The sequence below is a fragment of the Phaenicophaeus curvirostris genome, chromosome 4 (assembly GCF_032191515.1).
Source record: "Phaenicophaeus curvirostris isolate KB17595 chromosome 4, BPBGC_Pcur_1.0, whole genome shotgun sequence".
In the NCBI taxonomy this organism is placed as follows: Eukaryota; Metazoa; Chordata; class Aves; order Cuculiformes; family Cuculidae; genus Phaenicophaeus; species Phaenicophaeus curvirostris.
Window position 1 is genome coordinate 14,368,838 of NC_091395.1, and position 24,424 is coordinate 14,393,261.

The 24,424-nt window shown below is 38.0% G+C and overlaps 1 protein-coding gene across 2 annotated transcripts in view; it reads right to left on the reverse strand.

Moving 5' to 3' along the window:
- Positions 1-13,871: 13,871 nt before the first annotated feature.
- Positions 13,872-24,424, reverse strand: part of ANAPC10 (anaphase promoting complex subunit 10) — a 37,156-nt gene continuing 26,603 nt past the window's right edge. The window contains exons 5-6 of one of the 2 annotated variants that reach the window (XR_011337317.1): positions 22,343-22,474; positions 14,123-14,256 (exon numbers count right to left, since the gene is read on the reverse strand). Coding sequence is in view for 1 of the 2 variants with exons in the window: in XM_069855305.1 (XP_069711406.1) it covers positions 14,026-14,256 (231 nt within the window). In the remaining variant the exon portion in view is untranslated. Of the gene's footprint in view, positions 14,257-22,342; positions 22,475-24,424 lie in introns of both variants that reach the window. The other variant, XM_069855305.1, reaches the window with a different exon arrangement.

Genomic DNA, 24,424 nt, shown 5'->3' on the forward strand with positions numbered 1-24,424 from the left:
TTGCTGGGAATTAGTGATTTGAAGGTACCACAACGTACATTGTTGAGTTTTAAGACAACATTCAAATAAATTTTGTGAATTTTCATTCACGCATATGAAACAGAAATCATAAAATATTTCTCTCCTACACTGGTTCCTCTACTTTCTAAACAAATCCTAGTTATGCACATGACCTTTGGGAATGTAACACCGGAAAACCTCTGGAGTACTGATAACACGTATTAAAGAATTATTCTCACTTTGCAAAAAAAGGGAGAAATCCCATTGTCAGATGAAACAAAAAGTAGGTTTGAATCAAGGAAGGTGAATAAGATGGCATCCATGGGTTTTATGATTTAAGAAAACCCAGTAGATGTGACAACGACACTGGGTCACATTATAGAAGACAGCACAAACATACAAGCAAGTTATGATAATTATCCAGTTCAACAAATGCCCATAAAGTTAAAGTTTCTTTCCTTTTACTTCAGTGGAGCTCAGTAAAAGCTTTTTCCAGGAGAAAAAGAAGCAGCATACTGTAACCAGAAGAAGATACAATCCAAAAATTCATCTCAGTAAATGCTACAGTAGACATGGACAGGAGAATACATTCAATTAAGATCAAAAGCACTTTCCTTTTAGAATCAGTGATGACAAACCAAGATGAATATGCACTGTCTAACTAGACTAGGTTGAGTTGTAAGCAGTGCTAGCCAAAACCTGCATTTAATACAATACATTTAAGACCCAGCAATGTATGTGATTGAAAAGGAATGGCAGGGAAGAATACAAAGGCATCTTCTGCAAATACAGTCAAGTAGATACCAAAGCTAGAAATGGAAAAGCTTTAGAAAGGACATTACTTGTGATATTTTTGAGAAATGGGAAGCGACAAGTAAGTTCTGTGGCAAGGAGTTTATTTTAGTGGAACAGCAGTAAAAGAAATGACACAGTGGAAGCATTTTGTGTGGTCCTGTTCATATTTTCACTGGATGGACAGAGTGCTGATTCCACCATAAGCTTTTATTAACAGCCAAATCCAGCAAAATGTGATTTTAAGCTAAAATACATACATACATATAAATTGTTTATTATTTAAATTTCAAAACAAGCATATCATTCAGACTAAGAATTAAGCTCTTGCCAATTTTATAGAACATAAAACTACGAAGGTTATATATCAGTCTAAACATTTTCTCAGTGTACTGTGAGGAGAAAACAAGGTCTTCCTCCCGCCTTTATTAAACATACTCCTCCCTCAAAAGTTTGCTTTTGGGGGTTAGAGAAATTCAATCCTTAATTCTCAGATCACAGTTCCTACTCTCAGTTGGCTTCACATTCTAAGTAAATTTTGGCAACAGCCAAATGTTTGAGAACTTAAGCTGCTGAAGAACGTACAAATGGCAGCATCACATAAAACCACAAGGTCCATTTAGTTCAACAACCTGTCTGCAACAAGAGCCCCTGAAAAGTATCCACCAAGTCCTCAGATATTTTTTAAACACTTTCAAGTGCTTTTGAGGGTGCTGTGAACAGCATCCCCTCCACTTCCTTGTTTTTCCATCTTTGATGCATAAAGCCTAACAGGTGTTTCCTAACACCTTTTCCTTTTAGCACATTTGTCTCCCCAGTTTGTTTCTCCAAGCTGTTGTTTCCCTTATGCCTTCCTTCTTTTCCAGGCAAGGGTTCTTTGGTCTTACTAGGGTTTGACACCATCCTGTTTCTAAGAAGGAACTGGCGTAGACCAATGCCACCAGCAAATGCCTAGGGAAGAGCATAAGAGGACAAGCATGTAATGGTATTTCACCCAATACTACAGAGATCTCCAACAATTTACAGCCTGTCCTCTGTATTCCATAATCTTCAATGAATTTTTCCCCTATGAATTTGTTCAGTCATGTTTAGAAACCGTGCAAGCTTTAAATGTCTACAACCTGCTGCAGTCAGGAGCTACACAGCTTAAATACAGCTTTGAGAACAATATTCTTTTATCTTGAACTTCTCATCTGCTGACATACATTGATATCCTGTCGTCCTTGAACTGAAGAAGACACTGAGGGGAAAAAAAATAAAAAACAATCCCTATTCACTCCATGATACCAATGATTTCAATCAATTAATTTGAGAGCGCTCAGTTTTGAGCAGACTGCTTCTTAACAGCTGCGTGAAACAAGAAACCACATTCAGCAGAGAGATTGTCTTAAGGTAACACACCTCTGTCCCAATTCATCCATCCAGATGGCAACAGGAGCTAACAGAAAATAGAGGAAAGACTTTCTATGCCTTAATTATCTTTGATTTTTTGGTTGCTTTCATTTTGGTTTGAGTGCTTCAGGACAATCAGAGCACAAAAAGGCTAAGACTCCATATGATCAGATTTGTCTTTGTACTTCTTTGCCTTCAGCAGAGCTTTTGGTTTTGGGAAGTTCAGAGTTTAGAAATTCCCAATAGCCCAAATCTGCAGTATTAAGTCCTGTATTTGAAGGTCAGGCAGGTAAATTATGTGAGGTTTGTATTTGATATAATAAAGACAGTCAGAACATCTGTCTATCAAAGAGAACCTTGCATGACAGAAGATACTGGCTTTTTAACAGCTTTTAATAGATTGGGCAGGTCACAGCCATACACCAGGAACCAAGAACCATCAATTACCCCCCAAAGGCCTGCAGTAATGAAGGTAGACAGGGCTGAAACCCAGTGAAAAGCTGGGGTGGGGGTAAGAAAGAAGAAAGAAAAGTTTCATAATGACAGGGCTTGAAAAACAAGAGTATGAATAAGTCTGGCTCACACAAGTAGTTGAGGAGAACTGGGCAGGAGAAGTGTACTCTGCTGCTTTTATTACCACACAGACTGCACGCTAGGGAAGCAGATTCACAGCATGGTGCTACAGGCGGTGGTAGGTTAAAACTGTCTAAGAGAACTAGCTCTGTGACATTGCTACTCTAGCACAAATCCCTAGTGTAAGCTATAAAAAAGTATAAAAGAACTGAGATATTTCCAGTATGAATGCCCCTGATGGAACATACCTACAAAGAAAGCTCCTTCAACTGGTCTGGGGAAACAAATAAATTATTTTTTAAACTCCTTGACTCCATAAAACTCAAATAAAATTAGCTCTTCCACTATATTGAAGCTTAGCTAGTCACTATAGAGAACTAATTTTAAATGAAACGGGAAGGTCCTCACAAAGTGACAAAGCACCTTGCCCAGAAGACAAGATTTGGTGAAACACGAAACATTACCCAGGGTTAATTTACTTACAAATCTCTTCCGAGTTTCTCAAAACTTAGCCAAATTGCAACTCTTTTAGCTGAAATTTCCCATACCAGCTGTCTGCCTCAGGCTGAATTTATTTTGGAAAACTCCAGCCAAAACTATTCAGCCATTTCAGAGAAATACTCTCACAATCTTTTATTTGGAAACGTTTAGCACTCTAATGCTTGACTGCAGAGTTTGACTGCTAGAGGAAAAGCAGAAACATCTCCCTGTGCTCTCAATAATCTCATCACCTTGTTACCTCAGCAGAACAGGAAGAGAGCTGACAGGCAGAATACGTAATATCGGGAGGAAGCACGTGGTATTAGTTGTGACTAGTCAGGAAAGGAAGGAAAATCAGGATTGGGGAGGGAAAAAAGTAGGAAGATTAGGGGATTTGGTGGGGAAACTGAGGAAACAGGCATTGGGTGAGAAAAACTATGATGAAATAAGATACAAAATGCTGCAACAATGAATCTCGGGAGGGGACAGAGACAGATGAGAGCTCTGGGGAAGGAGAATGGGAGGGAGGGGTTAACTAAAGGCTGGGGTGGGAAGCCACTTCAACTTAGAGATGAGTCTGGGCCCAGTTTGAAGACCAGGGAGAAAACAAGCACTGCATATGGGTGAAGCAGGGTCCAGAGATGATGACTTCTAGAGGAAGAAATTCAGTGCTGCCTGCAGAAGCCAGAGAAATGGACTAAACAAACGCAAGTTTCTGTCCCCTGTACAAGTAAATTACAGTGGTTTTAATTATTTTTGGTGGTGGTGGGTTGGGGTTGTTTGGAGGAAGAGAGTTGTTGGGTTTTTTGGGGGTTGTTTTTGTTTTTTTTTAAACAGGCCAACTTTCTAGTGGAATAGAATGGATGATGCAAGCAAACGTTTGCCTTTAGCAATACCTGAGAACACCAAATACTTTAGAAAATCTGAATCAGGGGTTTCAGTATAAATCCCCCAAGAAACAGACAATTAGTGATCACCTATGGAAATATGCAAGTGATTTTGTTAGAATCATTGTGTGAGAAGATAAAGATGGAGTCAAACTTTCCAGAACAGCAATCTGTCTTAATCAAATAAACATATCCTCCCTTTCTGCAAGACTTCATCTCATTCACTCTATACTTTTCAAATTTCCAGATGAGCCTGCGGTAACAGATTCCTTTCACTATGCTATTTTGATTCTTTTCTAAACCAAGGTGGAGTAAAAAGAATACATAATTATATAAAGAGTACATCATAATTTATGGGAACAAGAGCATTGCACAAACAGTGTAGATAATCCTATTTTTTTTTTTACAACATACATGAACCTAATTGTCACTGCAACCTTTGCAAGATACTCCTATCAACCCTTTTTCATTAATTTGCAAGATCTGACTCTCTCCTCACTTACACTGATCCATGGGTTTAACGAGGTTGCCCTTGCTTTCTGTTAACATGATAGCACAATTAATTCTTCTACCTGGAAGAAATGAAAACTACAGTACCTGGAGGAAAGCAGTCTAAACAGGTATTTGAGGGGAATGAAATACTCAGAAGCTAGTATATCAGAGATCTAGGGATGACACAAACACTTTGTTGGTAAATACCAGAGAAAAGTCATGTGCTGTTTTTTTCAGGTATACCCAGATAAACTACCTCCTTTTAGAAGTACCACTACCTGATAACAAACAAGCCTTCATAAAAATCTGAAAAGTTTAAGCACAACTAATGCTAAAAACATACCTCCTAGTTCTATACAAGCATGAAGCAAGAGCAAGACCACACCACGCGTGACCACTCTCATCTGTAAGCCAAGTCACTCATCACAACCCATTCCACCAGCAGTTACTACCCTTCACATAGGTCAGTTATGACTGTATCATCCCATATGTTGGGGGTCCGTTCCTAACTCAAAGGCAAGTGAGAGCTTGTATAAATTGTGTTTGTAAATCAGCCTGTCTTGCCTGAGGGGAAAAATAAAACCCCAAAATCACAGTTAGCTCAGCTGCCAGGTCTAGGTCATCATTCAGCTTTCCTGAAGAGGAGGGAAGATAATCAGTCAAGTGTTATGGTGGTAGGCATCTTTAGTTAACCCTAAAACTGAATCTATAGCCATAAACTGTCTCAAAGCATAAGTGTTGCAGAGCTCTGATGCTTTCACCTTACACAAAAGACTTTTACCTTCTGATTTTAAAAGATGTCAACAAATGACATGTTTAATGTTACATTGCATGGTGTCTGGAACTTACTTCTAAAGGAGTTTTGTATATCAAACGAAACATTTGACAAATTTTCAAAAAAGTTACAGATCAGCCTGTTTTTATCTACATAACTGGGAAGTCACTGATCCCATTTAATTTACTTGAATTAAAGTATTAAATATTGGCTTAACTGTTCTCTACTATAATTAACAGTGTAATGCACTTCAGTGGGATCAGAGTTCAGATATTTAATGCTTTGAGTGATTCCACACTTACTTTCTCATTTCATGTATAATTATGTCTGGATTATATCCTCTAGCAGCATCCAGTATTAGCATCATTTTCATTACTTGAGGTTTTTTCCCCTCTTCCATTAAACTAAACCACACTAATACTGTTGACTGGCTGCAAAAAATATTTATTCCTTGGTGCAAATGGAGAAACTGTCACAGGTAATTGTTTGGCTGACTTAAAACAGTTCATTGAAATGGCAGGCTGGAACTACAGCAACTATGTCACATGAAGGATTACTTAAACCTTGCTTCAATGAACAACGTTTAATGATGGCTTATACAATTTAAAAAAAAGCATCTTAACACCTTTATGATCTAAAACAGAACACTTAAGTATTCCAAACCAACAGCGGACCACCCAAGACCTTTGCCTGAAAGCGTCAGCAATCCCATCTTTGGAGGGCAGTGTACACACTCTTAACACTATGAACATTTTAATTGCATTTAGATTATTATCTCGCACTCCAGCAAAAACCTACTGCTTTTATTTAAAGAAATAAAATAATGTGGTGGTTAAATACTAAATAAACAGCTATTTTTGTGTATAGATGCAAGGGAACACAAAACATTCTTGTAATCAATCTATCAATGTTTAAAAAACATTTACATATGATGACAAAAATTAGGAATAAGCCCAAAGGTTACAACTGGTTGAACTAAGTCAGGCTTTTGAAGCATAGCACTCTACTGCATGTTATAACCACGCGCCCCAAACCTGCACCTTCCCCACCTAGGCGTGCATGTGCTGATATCAATCTGGAGTCACTTCAATAATCCCAAAGAATTATGATGCATTAAGCTGCAGAGCTGGATCGTAAATTCAAGGAAAATATCCAGGAAAGTCATCTGCATAATTCATCCACATACCAGAACACAGTAACAGCAATGATGACCAACTCTTCTTTCAGTTAGATACAGAGCAACAAACTCTCACTTTTTGTATTACTTATCCAGAAACCTCCTGAAACATGGAGTTACAGAAAAAAATACCAGTCGTTTTGAAACGAAGACATACATTTACAGTTGATAATGTCTAAACCCTTCAGGATTTCCTAATAAGTCAGCTTCTGGATCTCTCTTTATAGGATGTAAGGAGATTCAGCTGTAATTACTACGTCCACTCTTGCCATCCTGACTTACTGCAAGTGGCGCTCTGCTCTGTAGGTAGCCCAACTTATTTCACAAGGGGGTGGCATATACTGCCTGAACACCTGTTCCACTTGCAGTCCTTGACTCCAGACAATTAGTTATTGCTGACTATTGCTTTGAGAGGTGGGGAATTTTCAAGCAGTGGCCTGCTGGCCAGAAATGTGGCTCACTTTGTAGCAGGTGAAACCATGATTTGCCTTCCCAATAACTGGTAGCTCTCCATGGTCCTTCAGTCTCTTCAATCACTTCATTTATTACACACAAGGTCGTGCATTTTTCCTAATCAGTACAAACAATCTGGACATCTGGCTCTCTCTGTAGTGTATTAATACATTTCAAGCCTAAATCATGTTTCAATTACTTCCCATAAACTCTTACAACACAGATGAAGAAAAACAAGACCCAAGAGTAAAATTCACTTCAGTTCTTGACTTCATACTTCATTCCTGGCAGATTATGACTTTGATTCTCAGAAAACTACCTACGTGCCAACTGCTCAGTAAACACCTAGTCTGACAGTCTTCGTGTTGGGTTGGGTTATCAATAACTCGAGCTTGAATTGGAGCTCCAAGCACCCCTCAGCCTAGTAGAACGTCTGTTTGTGCAGTCTTGGGCAACTACAGAATTAAGACAGTAAGTGATGCTTTAAAGGAGTCACTCATGCCTGCCTAAGTAATTGAAGGTCTGTGTGACAGCCATCTCGGGTCTAACCTACACAGTAGCTATATAAATATATATTAAAAACCAACACAAGCCCAATATCCTACATTTGCACCAAACAATGAAAAATGGCATGTTCACAGACCTTTGTGCCAGACTGCAAGCTAATATCGATCTCACATCAAAGCATCCCATATAAAACCTAAGGTAGTTTATTTATCCCTTTCACTAAACAGAATGCTGTCTTTTTGGTAAGGCAAGAGCAAGCACAAAGGTAGCAACTGAAGAGCTTCAGTTGTGCACCTACAGACACAGGGTCAGTACAAGTATTTTTCCTACAGATTGAACGAGAAAAGCAAATCTCAAAATTTAGTTTATTCTTTAAAATGAAACTACATACAAAAATTGCATTACTGCAAAATTTGTCTTTAAAACAGTATCATTATCTGATTCATGGTGAAAAAGAAGATAGGCAAAGGAGAAAGCACTTTAACTTCTAGCTCTGCCAGAGACTCCCTTAGCGAGCTTAAGAATAACACCTACATTTTGCTGGTCTCCATTTCAGAAACCAGGAGAAATACCTCTTTTCTCCCTCTCCTGTCATCTGCCCATTTTTCTTTACTACTACTATTTGAAGTGATGATTCAGATTACTGTCAAGTCATGATTTCCTACAACAAATATATCTTTGCTTTTGCCTCTCATTTATTTCAGTATTACTTTAAACTTACACTACTCAATATTTATCAGATGTTTCTGATACAACAGAAGAAGAGAAAGACTACTTAGCAATGACATCTCAGATGACAAAATAAAAGGTATGGGAAACAGAATCCAGTACTCAGGGAGTGATATATTAATATTATATATTAATATATTAATAATCTGTTATTTACCCCTTTTTATGGTACTCTGGTATTCCAGTGAGTCCATTTATAAACCTGCCTGCTTTGACAGTGAGGGGCAATGCTATAGCTGTTGGGGGGAGGAAGATGGCAGGGATCCACACTGCACGAGTTGAAACAAGATAATTCCTACCTTTCATTTTTCACCTACCCTATAAGTCTGCTTTTGATACTGCAATTAAACATAAAAGTTCAGGATACACTTTTATACCTTGCCTGAAGTTAAAAAACTGCCAACTTTTCAGCCATGGTACAACCTGCAATTCTCCTTTTCTTTAATATTAACAAGAGAAAAAAAAGGAATATTTAAAACCAGAGGTAAAGTCATAATGAGAAAATACTGCTAGTAAGGCTACAATAATAATCTGAAAACCTAAGACTAAAAAGTAACTGTAATTCAGGATGCAAAAGGACCTAACCCAATAGTCTGTTGGAATGAATGAGTTCTATTCCATCAACTTAAACAGACAACAAGTACATTAAGTGCTCACTCACTTACCAGAGTGCATTTTCAAAAAAGCAAAGCAGGCTTTAGATACAGTATTAGGAGTCTTAACTTGGAATTCTTCTGTAATTCATTGTTAAACAATGCCTCACTGGCTTTTGTAAAGATCTCTATACTTCCCTCCACTTTTCACATTAGTCCTAAGAGACTACAAGTTATCAAATATTTTAAAGTATAGCCACAACAAGCCATCCCAAAAGAAAGGTGATCTCCTGGCTACCTCTCCTCTCCTGACAGCACAACTCTCTGCAAAGAGCTCTGAAGAGCTTTATAATGCTTGAGAAACAACTCTGAAGTCCTTCGGTTCAGTTCCTTGTATAGTTGTTACTTGATAAACTGCCTGATTATGACACTGCTTACTGTAATAACACAAAACCATCCACTATAATCTTAGCCTCCAGCTGTGTAAGAGCACCACAGTGTAGAAAAGGTGTCTGAATTTATAGACAAGGTTTGTAAAAGCAAATAGAGAAATTATTCGTGGGTCTGCTGAGAAAGCCTAGTGATTTGGGGTAGAGGAAAACAGCCAAAGCCTCTAAACAACTTTCATATCAGGATGTAACTACAGCATACTGCTCAAAGCATTGTTTTAGCAAAAACAGTTACTCAGGAAGCATTTAACCTTTATTAGCCTATAGTATTTGCTGCTACTGAACACAAAGATTTGTATTCTTCCCCTCTCTAAAACTTTAGATTGGACACGTCACTAACTTGAATTCAATTCTAAACATTGAATATCCTCAGTTAGTGGTCAGCTTCCTAACCCAATGTTAAAATTGTGTTTCTATTTGACAAAAAGCAAAAGAGTCATTTCTGAGCACACACCTTATAAAATGTTTAAAGTTTTATAAAAAGTCTTTTTTGTACGGATCAAAATTATTTAGGATCAGTTGTCTTTTTAACAGTGTGCTTTAGTCTCTCATATTTGGAGGAGCTAGCCAAAATACTCATGTAACTACTCTGAAGTTTTAGGCACTGAGTACATAGAAACATAGAATTGTTTAGGTTGTAAAAGACCTTTAAGATCATCAAGTTCAACCATTAACCTAACAGCGCCATGTCCACCACTAAACCATGTCCCTAAGCACCACCGGCACACATCTTTGAAATACATCCAATGGCAGAGACTCCATCGCTTCCCTGGGCAGACTGTTCCAATGTTTGATGACCATTTCAGTGAAGACTTTTCTTCCTAACATCCAATCTAAATCTCCTTTGGTACAACTTGAGGTAATTTTGTCCTTTTGTCCTATCGCTCACTACTTGGGAGACCAAACCTGTATTGCTACAACCTCCTTTCAGGTAGATGTATAGTGATAAGGTCTCCCCTCAGCCTCCTTTTCTCCAGACTAAACAGCACCAGTTCCCTCAGCCGCTCATCATAAGACTTGTACTCCAGCCCCTTCACCAGCTTTGTTGTCCTTCTCTGGACACACCCCAGCACCTCAATGTCTTTCTTATAGCGAGGGGCTCAAAACTGAACATGGTTCTGATAGAAGCCAGGATGCTGTTGGCCTTCTTGGCCACCTGGACTCACTGCTGGCTCCTATCCAGCTGGCTATCACCCAACCCTCAGTCCTTTTACTCAGGGCAGCTTTCTAGACACTTTTGGCCAAGTCAATAGTTGTAATTCTTAACAAGCCATGTTTATGAATATTGTGATTATTTTTTCCTGAGCAGGAAATGAATGTGATAGACAAGCACAGAGCTAAAGTGTTATTCCCTTTTTCTCTAAATACCTGCAAATTCATGATCAGCATCAAAATGGTCCTAGTATTCTGTCAACATTATTTATACAGGAGTCTAAGAAAGTTTATTTTCCAGAATTTTCACTGCAAAGGTAGCTTTTCTTTAGGTCTGCAGTTTTGGATGTCTAGCACATATTGGCCATTCACTGTAATTTACAGCACTTGTTGACACCTTCCAAACGAGCATGTGGCAAGGCAATATATAAGCTTCAACCAAATCAACATTACAAGAACTTTCTGGTCTTAAACTCAATCTTTCGAAAAATCCGTTTGCTCAAAAAGATGAGCAAGAAAAAAGTAGCAGCTAAAGACAATGTATGTGTAGGAACTGCCTGCAACAGTTTGGCAGACCAATTTGTTTATTCCAGTTCAAACACTGAGTACTATATTAATACACAAAGGCAGTAATTTGCTTTATTTTCAGACACAATCTTCTAGGACCTCACCACTTAAAAATCACCAGCCTTACGTGACTAAGCACCAAAAATGTTAAAAACCAAACATACAGATCCAGATGTTAAATACCAATGCAATGTATCTACAATTGTTACACAACAACATAGAGAAGATTTAAGATTGATTTAGAATGCTCACTGCACTTGCTTTCAATTAACACTGAATATTAAAGAGCACAGCAATCTGTAGTAATGAGCTTGCATTTTTATACTGCCTTTCGGGCACAGGCATATTATTTTGTCAACAGCAGCTGAAGGAGTTACTAGTTGTACTCTCCCTTTTAATCTACTCCCACCCTCACCATCATGATTTACTGTTCAATCCCATGGTTTTACCACAGATCACTTGTTTCCACCCAACACTAAGAACAGAACTATTTTAAAGGGCCAAGGATGAAATCATTTCACAGATGCAGTTTAGGGAACAGCCACAGAAGCACCTGAAGAGACTCAACAATAGCAATGGTAATTTCTCTCAGGAATAACAAATTTTGGAGACAAACACTGGCACCTATCCGCATGGACATGGGAACCCTGAAAAGTCAATAAAAGCAGGAAAAGCTCTCTAAAGATCCAAAAATTATGTCTACTGAGGCAGGGCAGAAATAAGCAGAATGAGACTGTCCTGACAGGCCTGTTCTTAGTGTACTAGATAACATTTGTCATGGAGGACTATTACTCTGACTTCATTAGCCTAAAGATAATGGGTGCTGCTTTGAAATAGGTACCCTTGACTTGGACACATTTAATTGTTTGTGCAACTCTTGAACTCCTACTTGAACCACTCTTAGGGATGGTTCATGTAGGACATTCATGTCCATTTCAAGGACTGCTCTTTCGTAAACCAACAAGAAAATAAATGCATATATTACTGAAGTACATAACAAATAATGTAGAGTGACATGTAAGAGAAAAGAATACTTTTTTTCTTTGCATGCAAACAGTTTGAGTGTTACTGACCAGAGTTCAGAATTACCACATAACACACTATGGTAGAATTATTAAGCAGGCAACAGTGGATCAACAATACAAAGCAAGGATGAACAACTGCAACCTCACCTTCTTGCAGAAAACCAGGAAAATCACGTGCCCAATAATCTCCTTTTCTAAAAATCTACCAATAACTTATCAACAAAATAACAGGATAAATCCATTTTTTTTGTGGGTTTTGTTTCATTGTGTTGGAGTTTTTTTGACAGAAAAATACAAAATGGTGCTTCAAAACTGCAAATTTTGCTCCAAATAAGTACATAGGAATGTACAACTCCTTGACACTATATAATAAAACACACTAAGCTGACAGACTTGGTGAAAAGCGTGCACCTGCTGAACCTGCTGTTACCTGGAAAGGTAAAGTACTATTAAGGTCCTCACAGAATGATTGAATACATATTTACTTAAATATAAAACTTGGGCTAATAGTGTACTTTTCTACAAAACTCATTGTCAGGAAATGCCCATTTTAATTATCCTCCTAAAGACTGTGGAATTCAGACAGAGGACGAAACTGTTCAATAGGCAACAGCTTACTTCACTAAGAATACAGAGGATTTCAACAGCTGAATCCTTATCCTTCTATGACAACCTTCCCATTTTCCTGTACTTCACCTTTCTCATCTGAGAGATGCGGCATCTGTCTTTGATGAGCCTCCACTATTATCAGCCTTTCCTTGCTTAGAATTAAATACAGTGCCAGAAGATTAGTCTGGATTTACCATCAACTTTTATGGCACTAAGAGGTTTCACCAGTAGTGAACATTTTAAAGGAAACACCGAGTACTTCAACAGCCTCCCTTTCTAAAATCTACCTTTTTTTAAGGGCAAAATCACTAGTAATTAGATTATAAGGCATTAGTAGAGGTGTTAAATATCGCAGCAAGCAGATAAAGCAAACATTTTCCTTGCAATGTTTTTTTACTTTAAAACACACGTTAAAGAAACTCCATGCCACAAGTGTGAAATTACCTTGCATTAAGCACTTGAGTTCTTGTACTTTATAAGGCTCACTGGATCTTCAGTTTCATTCCTGTTATTTTGCATGATGCTGGAGCATTCCTAACTCCCCTCCTGTTTCAAACTGCTACCACACACTGAGCATATAGATGTAGACATCTATATTAACGTACAGACTATGCTGAGTAATTTGGAAAGATTCATTTTTCTTCATGTCATTGTCATCTTCATTAGGTTATTGGTCACAGAACAGGCTCCCTACGGAAGTAGTTACAGCACCAAACCTGTCAAGAGTTAAGGAACATCTGAACAACACTTCATCGTGTAGTTTAGTTTTAAGTAGTTCTGCAAGGAGCAGGGAGCTGGAGGACTCAGGCACCTTGATGTATTCTATGATTTACTTTGCAGTTATGAAGAGGGCTAAATTCACACAGACACTCATTAAGCAGACAAAAAACTATACAGAAAAGGGTACAACAGTAACATAAGCAACAATGGGAAAATACTACTGGTAATATCCTTAAACCCTGTCTGTTCAAGAAGAACGCTCTTTCAAAAGAGCGACTTTTAGGTAAAGGAATGAATAGTAACACTATATTAACAGAACAAACTATTCCCATATGTGGTCATTAGAGGAAATCACCTGAAAAAAATCCTGTGTTATATCAAATCAACTACTGATTCTCAGTCACAAATGCATTCTTTGTAAGTGCCCTTTTTTTCCCCCCTCAAATAGTATTCAAGCATTCAAAGACTCCAAGCAGAAGTAATGCAGAACTACAGACCAACGTAACACAAAATTATCTTTATTTCAAAACAGTACAAAATATAAACATAAAGATATAATTACACTGAAGTAAACCCTGCTTTTAAAATACTTGAATAGTTAAGCAATGGTATTGCCATCAAAAAATGTCTTTATTATTTCTCATTAAGAAATTTCATCTTATAGAGCGATACATCATGAAATCAATCGTCGTACATCTAGGAAATTTACCAATAGAGCTTTCTTCCACTGGGGTGTACACTTTGATTTGTCTCATGTGAGTGTCTCTTCCATTTTGGTGATTAGCTAGAACAGCGATCTGAATCATAAATGTGCGAATAGGCTTCTTATGAGTATCTGTTAAAGGAACATGAATCCAGCCGCTTGGTTCCACTAATTCAAGTTGCTGCCAAAAACAAGATAAAAAAAGCAAAACACTCAGAAACAGTGGACATCCTTAGTATAAATGATCACATATTAAAGCTACTTAATAGACCAGAGTCTTACAAATAAGATTTTAGTTACCATTTCAGATTAATTTGAAATAGTTCAGTTGAAAACTCATAGCTAATTTACTGCTGGTGTAACCGGATACAAAATTTTGTTGACTATAGCTGTGTATGCTTTTGCTTCTCAGAACCTACCCTTCATTTGGTACCTTAACTTTGAAATAAAAATCAATATTAAAAAAAAATACAGAGTTGGAGATAAATTCAAGAGAGTCAAAGCAGTACTACTTGGATCTTGTTCCTGAAGTACACTGCTCAAAGATGACAGAAAACCTTAAAAAGTCACATTGTTTCATCTAGGTACCCTGAACTAAAATACATTGGAACAACTTAAGTCAGAAACTAAATCCACAGGAAGAATGGGTTTTCAGAAATTCCTTTCATTTATGAGGGAAACCATGGAACAAGGCAAGAGGAAAAAAATAAAGAATAACTCAGGTACTTCACCTCACCTATGTCTCAATGCAGATGCCTGGCCATTTAATAATGGCTGCACAGCCATTTCATCACATTCTAAAGTCCGGTTTGACTTGGCGTTCATACAACAGACCAAGCGTAATATTTTTTTTCTTTTCTTAATTTTAATCCTACAGAAACCAAAGTCAAAGCAAGCAAAGAATTGCATCTCGTTAACTCTAAACCACATCACTGACACATCAACATGCTGAAATCAAGCTAGATGCTATGCAGAAGTGTGGTAACAGCTTTTGTTTAAAGCTATTTGCCCAACTTCAAAGCACAGCTCAAAACACATATGGAAGAGCACACAAGTAAGCGGAAGTCTTCAGGGAGGAACCAAAACCCAAACCAGTTGTCCACAAGCAAGTGGATTTCACACAAAACTAAACAAATAATACTGCTGCTCTTCACAGCTGAGTTCCTCTAAGGGGGACCTATGCTTTGAGCAGCTCAAAATTCCCCATCTTTCTCCTTAAAATACTACATGACAAACATCCTGTCAAGTGTCTTGCCTTCACTGAAGCTTTCAAAAGACCCATCTGAGATCTACTGTTTCAGAGGCAGGGAACACCCTGAGGAAATCACCCAAGGAACAAAATAAAAAAAAAAAAAGGGAAAAAAACCACCCTCTCATACATCTATTTAAAAACAAAAAAAAAAAAAAAAAAAAAGAAAGAAAAAGAAAAACCCCACAACCCACAACTCTCCACTGCTGCAGGCTCTCCAACAAAAGATTTCCAAAGCATTAAATTCACTAAACCTTAGCAGCAAATCTTTTCATTTCGGGATCGAGACAGTTCCACAAACACACATTCACTTCCTTGCTGTAACCCGGCCTCTTTCAAAAAAAACTACAAAATCTTGGTTTGCATAGGAAATTTCAGGTACCTGTTGGCTTTATAAAGTGATAAAATTTATGAACTGCTGAAGCAGCTTTACAAAGGGCAAATTTATCTTAGTGAGGCAGTAATCAACAGTCTGAGTAATTATGCTTTCCAGGAAACAAAGGACAGGGATCCCAGTAATATTTTATTCAACCAGTACTAAGGTAAAGTGCCTATGACTTAGAAGATCAAGCTACTGCTACTTAAACTTGCATTTAAATAACATTCTCACAATTTACAAATTTTGACCACTGATTCAAAGCGGAAAATTTAAGTTCCAGAGCTACAATACAAGGTTTTTAAATGCTTGGATCAGTATGAAATGGATTACTTAGAGTAAAAGGTCTATAAGGTCTCCTTGGAGCCTCCTCTTCTCCAGGCGGAACTACCCTCCACTGTCTCAGGCTGTCCTCATAGCAGAGGTGCTCCATCCCTCTGATAATCTTAGCTCCCACTGGCTTCACATGCAGTTCTAATTTTTTGCATTTCTGCAAATTAGTACGAGTTCTCAAACAAGCCACTAGAACACAGTTTAAGCAGCCACTTAAGAACAGCTACTTGAGTGCACCATGTAAAACCACTATGACTGAGCACAGACTAATTCATCAAGCAGCACTGAGCTGTCTTGGCCACAAAGCCTTTTTCCATTCCCCAAATCCCTGCTTCACTTGTTCCACATGTTCCAACTTCTGTAACAGATGAACACATACCCTTCACTGTACAAATCCTGGACTATTCCTCAAAATAGGTCCACACACGCCTCTTGGATAAAGCATGGAACACTTGTGATGAAGTTGGAGACCATACTACAATGTATCAAGTGCAAGAAGTCTGAGTTAAATTTTGTTTGGAAAAAAGTGAGCTCCTGATTTTTGCTCTCTTAGTCACATTACTGTACAGTGATACTTTGAGTCTAGCTTTTATAAAAACTTGACGCCACCATAGTTCAGTGAAATGATTAAAACCTTGAGACACACTCAGTTACTGAAGTTTAAATACAAATCCTAATGATTGTTATCTGAACATCCACTAGAAAAAAGGAAGTAATACTTTGCCAGTATGACACATTTTCTGTGACAAAAGGAATGGTACAAACCAGACACACACTACCCGCTAAATTCTCCTGCACATTTGCCATGCTCTTTCAGATGAAAGAGACAATTCCATTTTCCAGAGGACCCAGGTCCTTCACCAGGGAAAAGGACTGGGACATGGGAACCGGCAGTAGTGGTACAAGACAAAGTGCTGCCCACTCTTAGCTCAATGTCAGCACACAGATACAGCTGTTACAATTCCTAGCAGAAGCAGGATGAAATATGCAGCTCTACTCTGCCTGGAGCATTCCCAGTGTGAAGAGAATCTAAAGGAAACTTACTGTGAAGTTTTAAGAAATTCCTATTAAGCCCATGCAAATGGCAACCTTTCAAAGCCTCGTAAACCGGTCTGGAAATTTGGGTGGATTTTTACAGGGAGGCAAAAGGCACATCCTCAACACAAAGGCTGAACTATTGCCAAATTTCAAGTCCTTGCCTCAGAGCTTGGGGGCACTGGAGCATCAAAGAAGGACACCAGAATATTCTCACACAAGCAAACCAACATACTTTTCACTAGCCTTATTGTTGGAACAGAACTGTTTTGGCTGAAACTTTCAAAAAAAATTCAACGCAGAGCAGACATCTGGCATGGAAAAATCTGTCTGAACCTAACTTTGGCAGAAGTTATAAAGTAACTAAGAGTTAAGCCTTAAAATGGAAAGGGTCGCGAAACCTTAAGTACAGGTCACACTAGCAAATCTGCTATGGGTATATACTGTACTTTAAATCTGTTTCAGTCGGCTTTACTGCCAACCCTGTTCTTTAAAAGCATCAGCCACTGTGTGTGTATATACATGGCTCATCCCAACTCTACAACCTAAGTCCACTATAAGAAAATACCAGATTAAATTACCTCCAGTGTTTTTTCCCTACATAGGTCACTAAGAATCAGTCACTATTACCTGGTTTCCAGGAAGGCATGTTTTTTTGGGTGTTTGTTTTTTTTTTTTTCCAAGATCAGCTATATCATTAGTTAACTGAGTGAAATAAGAAATTTGAAACAAATTTCCATTATGTGTTTACCAGAAAAGGATAGGAAAAAAAGAAAAAAAGGAAACAAAGGAAAGAATCAATGCAAGTTCAATATTAGTAACTCAAGACTGTTCCTGCAGCTCTAGACCTATCTTGCATACAATACACTGAAAGCCCGGTGTTTGTTTTAAATTTGCTTCTAATACTATAAATTTTGTGAAAATTGGTAAATATGAAGAACATGAAAGTCAGAATAAAGGGACAAAGGAATAAAAATTGAAATGGAAAAATCACTCACCTGTCCTTTGCTGCCGTTATATATTCTGATCTATCTCTTCTCCTGCTTTCTCTCCATTGCTTTCTTATTTTTACTGTCCTCTGCGTGCTACAACTTTCTTTACCTATGGACATATTCTCTCATTTCAGTCGTCTGTGTTATTTTGAAAGCCAAAGCAGAAGTAGTGTTCTCAATGAAAATCTCCTCCTCAGCCAATTTAATAGTTCTGTTTCTCCACTTTATTGTGCAGTCCAGAGGTTCTACAGAATTCCATAGACATTTGGCAAGACTACTATTGCAACTAACAGGTGTTTGACCTTAGAGGATGCAAACCACATAATAACATCTAAAAAATAAAGATTAAAAAAATAAAAACCAAAGCCAAAGCAACTTAAGGCTACACTTCAGAGAGGCGACTGAACACAAGACCAGAGCTTTTAAGAGGAAGCTTGTTCCAAGTTGGTATTGCTGTCCTCCTTGGACAGAAAATTACTTATCCAAAGAAGGCTTTTCTATTGTACTTAATCCTGTTTAAATCGAATATTGACCTGTTTTCCATACTCAGTGATATCCTGCTTAATTTTGTTATCTTCAAAGCAGCATGTAACTCAAACTGCTACGTCTACCAGGCTTGTAAACCCAACCCAAGTCGTTCGCTATAATTACAATAGGCTAACATACTCGAAACACTACATGATTTTTGTTGCCCTACAAGGATACCTTCTGTGAAGATTCAGAAAGGAAAAACACTGTCAGTAGTTTCATATTCAGGGTCATTACAAACGCATCCCAGATTGTACACGATACAGGGCTCCCAGATTTCAGGGGAATACGCTTCTCTGTGCACACAAAGGAAGAAAAAGCTGCTTGTTTTCTTCCTCTGGAGAAAAAAAAAAAATCATCCTCTGCACACATATACCGACCGAAACCTGAGAATGGCTGCTGCCATCAGAGCTTCAGCATAATACACGACTCTGATATGTTGGTACCTCATCACATTCCCATTTAATCATCTGTACTATTAGATGCAAACGATAACATGTATTTCTAGTGGCCACATTAAACAGGCTGTGAAACCAAACAGCATTTGATTTTACTCCTACTTTTCCTTATGAAGCAGTTAAAGCTGCTTCTTATTTTAGCGACTTAGCCATCTTTGAAATTAAAAGTAGCGGCTAGAGTCTTCTTCACAAATATAATTTTGCCTTTCTATGTGCTTCACCAGTTTTTACCACAGGGTTCTGTAAAAAAACCTAAGCTTCTCAAAGGAGGTGTTCTCAATAAATAACATTCTTCCAAGCAGAAGATTATAAAACTAAATTCCAGAGGAAATAAATGCGGTTTTCAGAAATGGAGTATTTATCAATACACATACTTTCTCCAAGTTAAGTGATCAAATATGGAAAAGGCTTTTCCCTGTTTAGCCATTGTTTTTTTACAGCTATCCAAATATGTTTTCACAACAACTGCCAAGAAGAAAGAAGCTAAATTTCCAAAATTCTCTTTCCATAGCTGCTATGTCCTACCATACAGCTACAGGATTCAGAATCAGTAAACCTCTGCATAATTCCAAGTATTGGAACTGTCAACACATGAAGTAGCAGAGCTTGGGCTTCAGCCATCACTTCACTTAGGAAGGAAGAGAACCAGTTAATAGCAGTGATGCACCAGTTCCAGCAGAAAAATGAAGCATGTCCAAAAGAAACTTCGAAAGTTCCAAGTGAGTCAAAGGAGGGACACCACATTAGCAGCTTAACAAGAAACACAGAAATATGCTCAAAGAACCCACTGTGAAAAGCACACTTTGCTCTAACGAAGCAACGACCACCTAAGGAGGTGGCTCTGTGGTCTTAATCAGTCACCTCCTTAAATGGTCAAGAAATCTAACTTCAGTCTATTAGGTAAGAGAAGTTTTCCATTTTTTCAAATAGCAGTTCCTGAAGAGTCTAGAGGAGCACAGTCCATCCCTCAGGAAGATTCAACTACGGTTTGGGCAGACAAGACTAGTCGCAGAATAAGCCATATAAGGCACTGAAACCTGCAAATACTGAAAATCCCTGTAATTATACAAGCTTTTTGGTCAAAGGAGCTAAAAGAAATAACTTATGGAAGACTGGGAAGGTTGGAAAAGAGAAAGGTCAAAAATATCCTTGTAAAAAGTTCTATAGAATTTTCTTCTTCAGAGTATTCTGTTCCAGATTAAAATTTAAAAATTAACCAATGCCCAGGTACTAGGAAGTTGTATCTGATTAAAATCAAGACAAATAAACACACAAGCTACACACAACTTTACTGATACAGATGACCAAAATGAATAATTGTCACAGAACATGTATCTGACCCTAGGAACAGCACATTAGATAACTTGACCACAGAGACCTTGAAAATACGGTAGAGAAGCACTCAATCAGCTCAACATAACAGGAAACACCATGAAAAATTAACAAATATATTAGGTCAAATTTTCATGAATGCACTAAATTTTGCTTCATTTTGCACAGATCAGTTTTTGACACATCTTGTCAAGTTTCTCTTGGAAGCATTTGTATCCATATTAATAATCTAATGCATCAAATGTGGCAATTTGGCTTATGCAATTAAGCTGTAAGAGATAGTGTATAGTGTATACATGTCCAGAACCACCCATAGCTTGTCTTCATATTACTCATTTCAGAATTGTTGAATGAAGCGGGAAGAAGTATTTCAATAATTCACTAGAAAACACTCCGTGAAGTGGCACCTCTGTTCTATTATCTCAAGCAAAGGCAGCTCACCATCATTATTACTGCAATATATATCCCGTTATTATTGCCCTTACAATCTGCTTTGAAATCTTCTGAAGTCACATGAGGAGTATGTAAGAGGACAATTAAGTGTTCAACATAAGAGCAGTATCTGTTGAGTAAGTAAGTAAATAATATCACTGTCAAATGGGAGATAACAGGGTACAATTGCACATGCTATGGAACAGCAAGAAGTTTATGACATGGACTACCAGGAAAAACAGTTGTTTCAAATGCATCAACTGATAAAGAATCGTAAGTACTGATGCCTCCAAAAGGGGCAAGGCTGTGCTGAGCAGCCCACGTTAAAACCCCTGACAGATGTGGTCAGTGGGAAGAGGTCCCGCGGGCTGATAAGCGGATGGTCCGGACACACGTGGAGGGGTCCCTGTCCGTGGTCCTTAAGAACGAGCACCCTGCCTGTCCCACTCACACCACTGCACCTGCTCACAGTACTCGCTGCCAACCCTGGTACAGTCGGGTACGTGCAGCCTGACACAAATAAATGGCTAAACAAACACTCAGCTACTTTGGATTCGTCAGCCAAAACTGTCTTAGTCGATTTTAATTTTGGAAAATATTGTCTGCTTAACTCTGGGTGGCAGAAACACAGCAAGCAAAAGCGAAGAAAAAATATAGGACAATCTTTTTGAATATGTCATCATCTAGAATTTGACTGAAAGCAACTCTTATTTCTAGAAAATGTATGTGCATTACCATCACAAATTTGCCAGATTGGTTTGCTATGCAAGTCTCTTTGAAAAGAAAGGAACACTTCACATTTGCTGTGCCATACACACTTATTATACGTTCTGTGAGCGACAATGCACAGGCAGCTCAAAATTCATTACAAGAATATATGTCTTAATATGTATACGATATTTCAGAGAAGGCCAAAAATGTTAAATAGGCTTGGACACCTTGCTCTCAAGTCCCACACATTTAAAGTCCTATTTTTTTGAGGGCGGTCACTTGAACTTTTACATAATAGAGTTTATGCTTGACACATTCATCAATTAAGTCTTGTTAGAGAAGGCCTGACCATCTGCATGTTTTAAGTGGCAGCTGTCCTATCCATGGGAAGTTAAGAAAAATACAAAAATCTTCCCCCCGTCCCTTTGAAAAGCAGAGCAATCAAATCAGCAAACAGAGTGATGACGCAGTCTGGCATGGAGTTTCATATATGCACGTATGGAAATAAGGCCTAGAACTCCAAAGTAAACCTTCAATCCACAGCAGGAAGTCACCTAAGTTTAGTTTGGTTTCAGCTAAAACAGATTCCATCTTAACAAGAACCTGTTGCTCCAGACGAAATATCGTGTCCAACTGAAATCAGTCATAACAGCTGTGAAATTTTGGATCTCTGATTTAATGAAAAATGGTTTTCATAATTCATTTAAGGATCAGTCAAGAGTGGAGGAAGTGAAGGCAAACACAACCTAAGCGTGTTAGCATTCTCCCAGTGGGACCTGTGTCTCACTAACCAGCTGTCACAATAGATGGGAAGGCCATACCTTTGCAGGTGCACTGCTATTAAACTTGGAGAAGACTCCTGGTATCAGGGGAAATTCTTCAGACCTGCAGGGATTTGGCTCCAATGTGAATCTCAGTTACTTCCCTTGAGCTTGGCAGATAGCATGCTGAAGCTGAAAAAGCAACAACAAAAAAGAGTGGTGGCCTGGCTGACAGTGTCAAAAAGAGGCAATGGAGCCCAAAACAAACTTTCTGCTTCAGTTCGCCTACTTCTGGTACCTAAGTTGTTTAAAGTCTAGTTTGCAGACATACTGGAACAGACCACATCTGGATAGTCTGGTCCTAAAAATGAAGGGTAGAAAAAGCTATGGTTTGCTGCAAATCACTAAGCTTTCCAAAATTCCAGCATTCTGAAAACAGGATAAGGGATTTTATTTATTTATTACTATTTAAGAAGCAGGGTACTACCCAACTAAAATTAACAGTAGCTCAGAGGATTACAGATGCAGGTTGGAGAAAGGATTTAAAAAATACAGAACAATTACCAGAAAATATATAGCCAGCACTGCACATTAAGAAGTTAAAACTTCGTTTAGTGATATCAAACATTTTGTACCTTTTGGGAAGGACTTCAAATCATAAAAGCTTATTTCACTGCAATGTTTTCTTCATTTCATGGACAAGTAACTAAGGAGGAGGCCCCATATACACACGGCAACAGGTAAGCATCCTGCTCAGTATGAGTCTAGCAGACAACTAACTGACAAGTCAGTTTTGGTATACAGTGTGATGTACAGAAGAGAAATAGAAGATCTAACATTTAAAGGATCATACATTTAAAGGATCAACTGTTGTAAAAACAGAGCAAATGATGGCATAGCCACTGCAAATGTGATTCATAGAACTGTTTCTTTGAGAACCCTTCCAGTCACTTTTACCTGATCAGAACACAGGAAAAAATATAAAGAGAACAGAAAACAGATTGAACAAGAGCAGTGGAACATGCTGCAGCAAAGATGCCCGAAAATACATCAAGAACACAAGATCATATAAATTCATATTACAAATGGAACCGCTGACCAAAGAACAAGACAAGGTGTTACCATTGGCAGCTGCCTTTTATGAAAGGTAACAAAAAACACAGAACCCCACAGAAGGACAGAATAAGCAGAATTTCCTGTAAGCAAAGAAACAAGTGATTTAGTTTCTTGTTAAGCCATGGCCTTACAGCAAACAGACATTAGAAACCAGGAGACAGAATACCATGAAGGAAGAGGTCCCATCAATTTTCTAAATCAGAACTGGTGGGTACAAGTAGAAACAATGTAAATGGACTGTATGGATGCACCGCAAATGGATGTCACATGACTGAAAACACTACTGGGAAACAGCTACTCTTACAAAGGTACCAATATTTGAAAAACAGATGAAAACTGTACTTCTGTTGCCTGCAGTTCCCATTTGTTCTAATATATTTAACGGAAAGATATTATGTTTGTGTGAAAGTGCAAGAAAAAAAATCAGCTCATAATTTACCTTCAAAATTGTTTAGCCATACCAAGGAAATATGTCTAGACAGCTACAGTTAAATTACACAAAGAAAGTATTTGAAAAAAGAAAAATCAGATTATGCAATGAATAAAAGATTTAAGTGTCTGAAAACTGGCCACACTGGCTTAATCCAACATCAAATCATCTTGAGTATCTTGGCAGAGACAGGCTAGTGATTACACTTCATGCCCTGCACTTTGTATCCCAGTGAACACTGGAATGCTTCAGAAAAGCAATACCGGAAATTAATAAATATGAGAAAAAGGGAATATCTCGATATTTAAAAGGAAGTCAAAAGCAGCAGACAGCTGCTAGCTCTCAAGCAGCCTTTATAGGTGAGGGGAAGAAAGTACCTCTAAAACAAAAGAAGAAACATTCCCCTCAGTGAAAAGGGCTCTTATTACGCATTGAAGAGAAACAGATTTCTGATACTCCACCAAAAGACAGGCCCATAGAACTGTGTGGATCTATCATTATATCTGTTACATAACAAGGTACTCACTGAGTTAATTTAATTGATAGAAAAAGACTGCAATTAATTATACCTGAATCCTACCACATTACAAAAATCC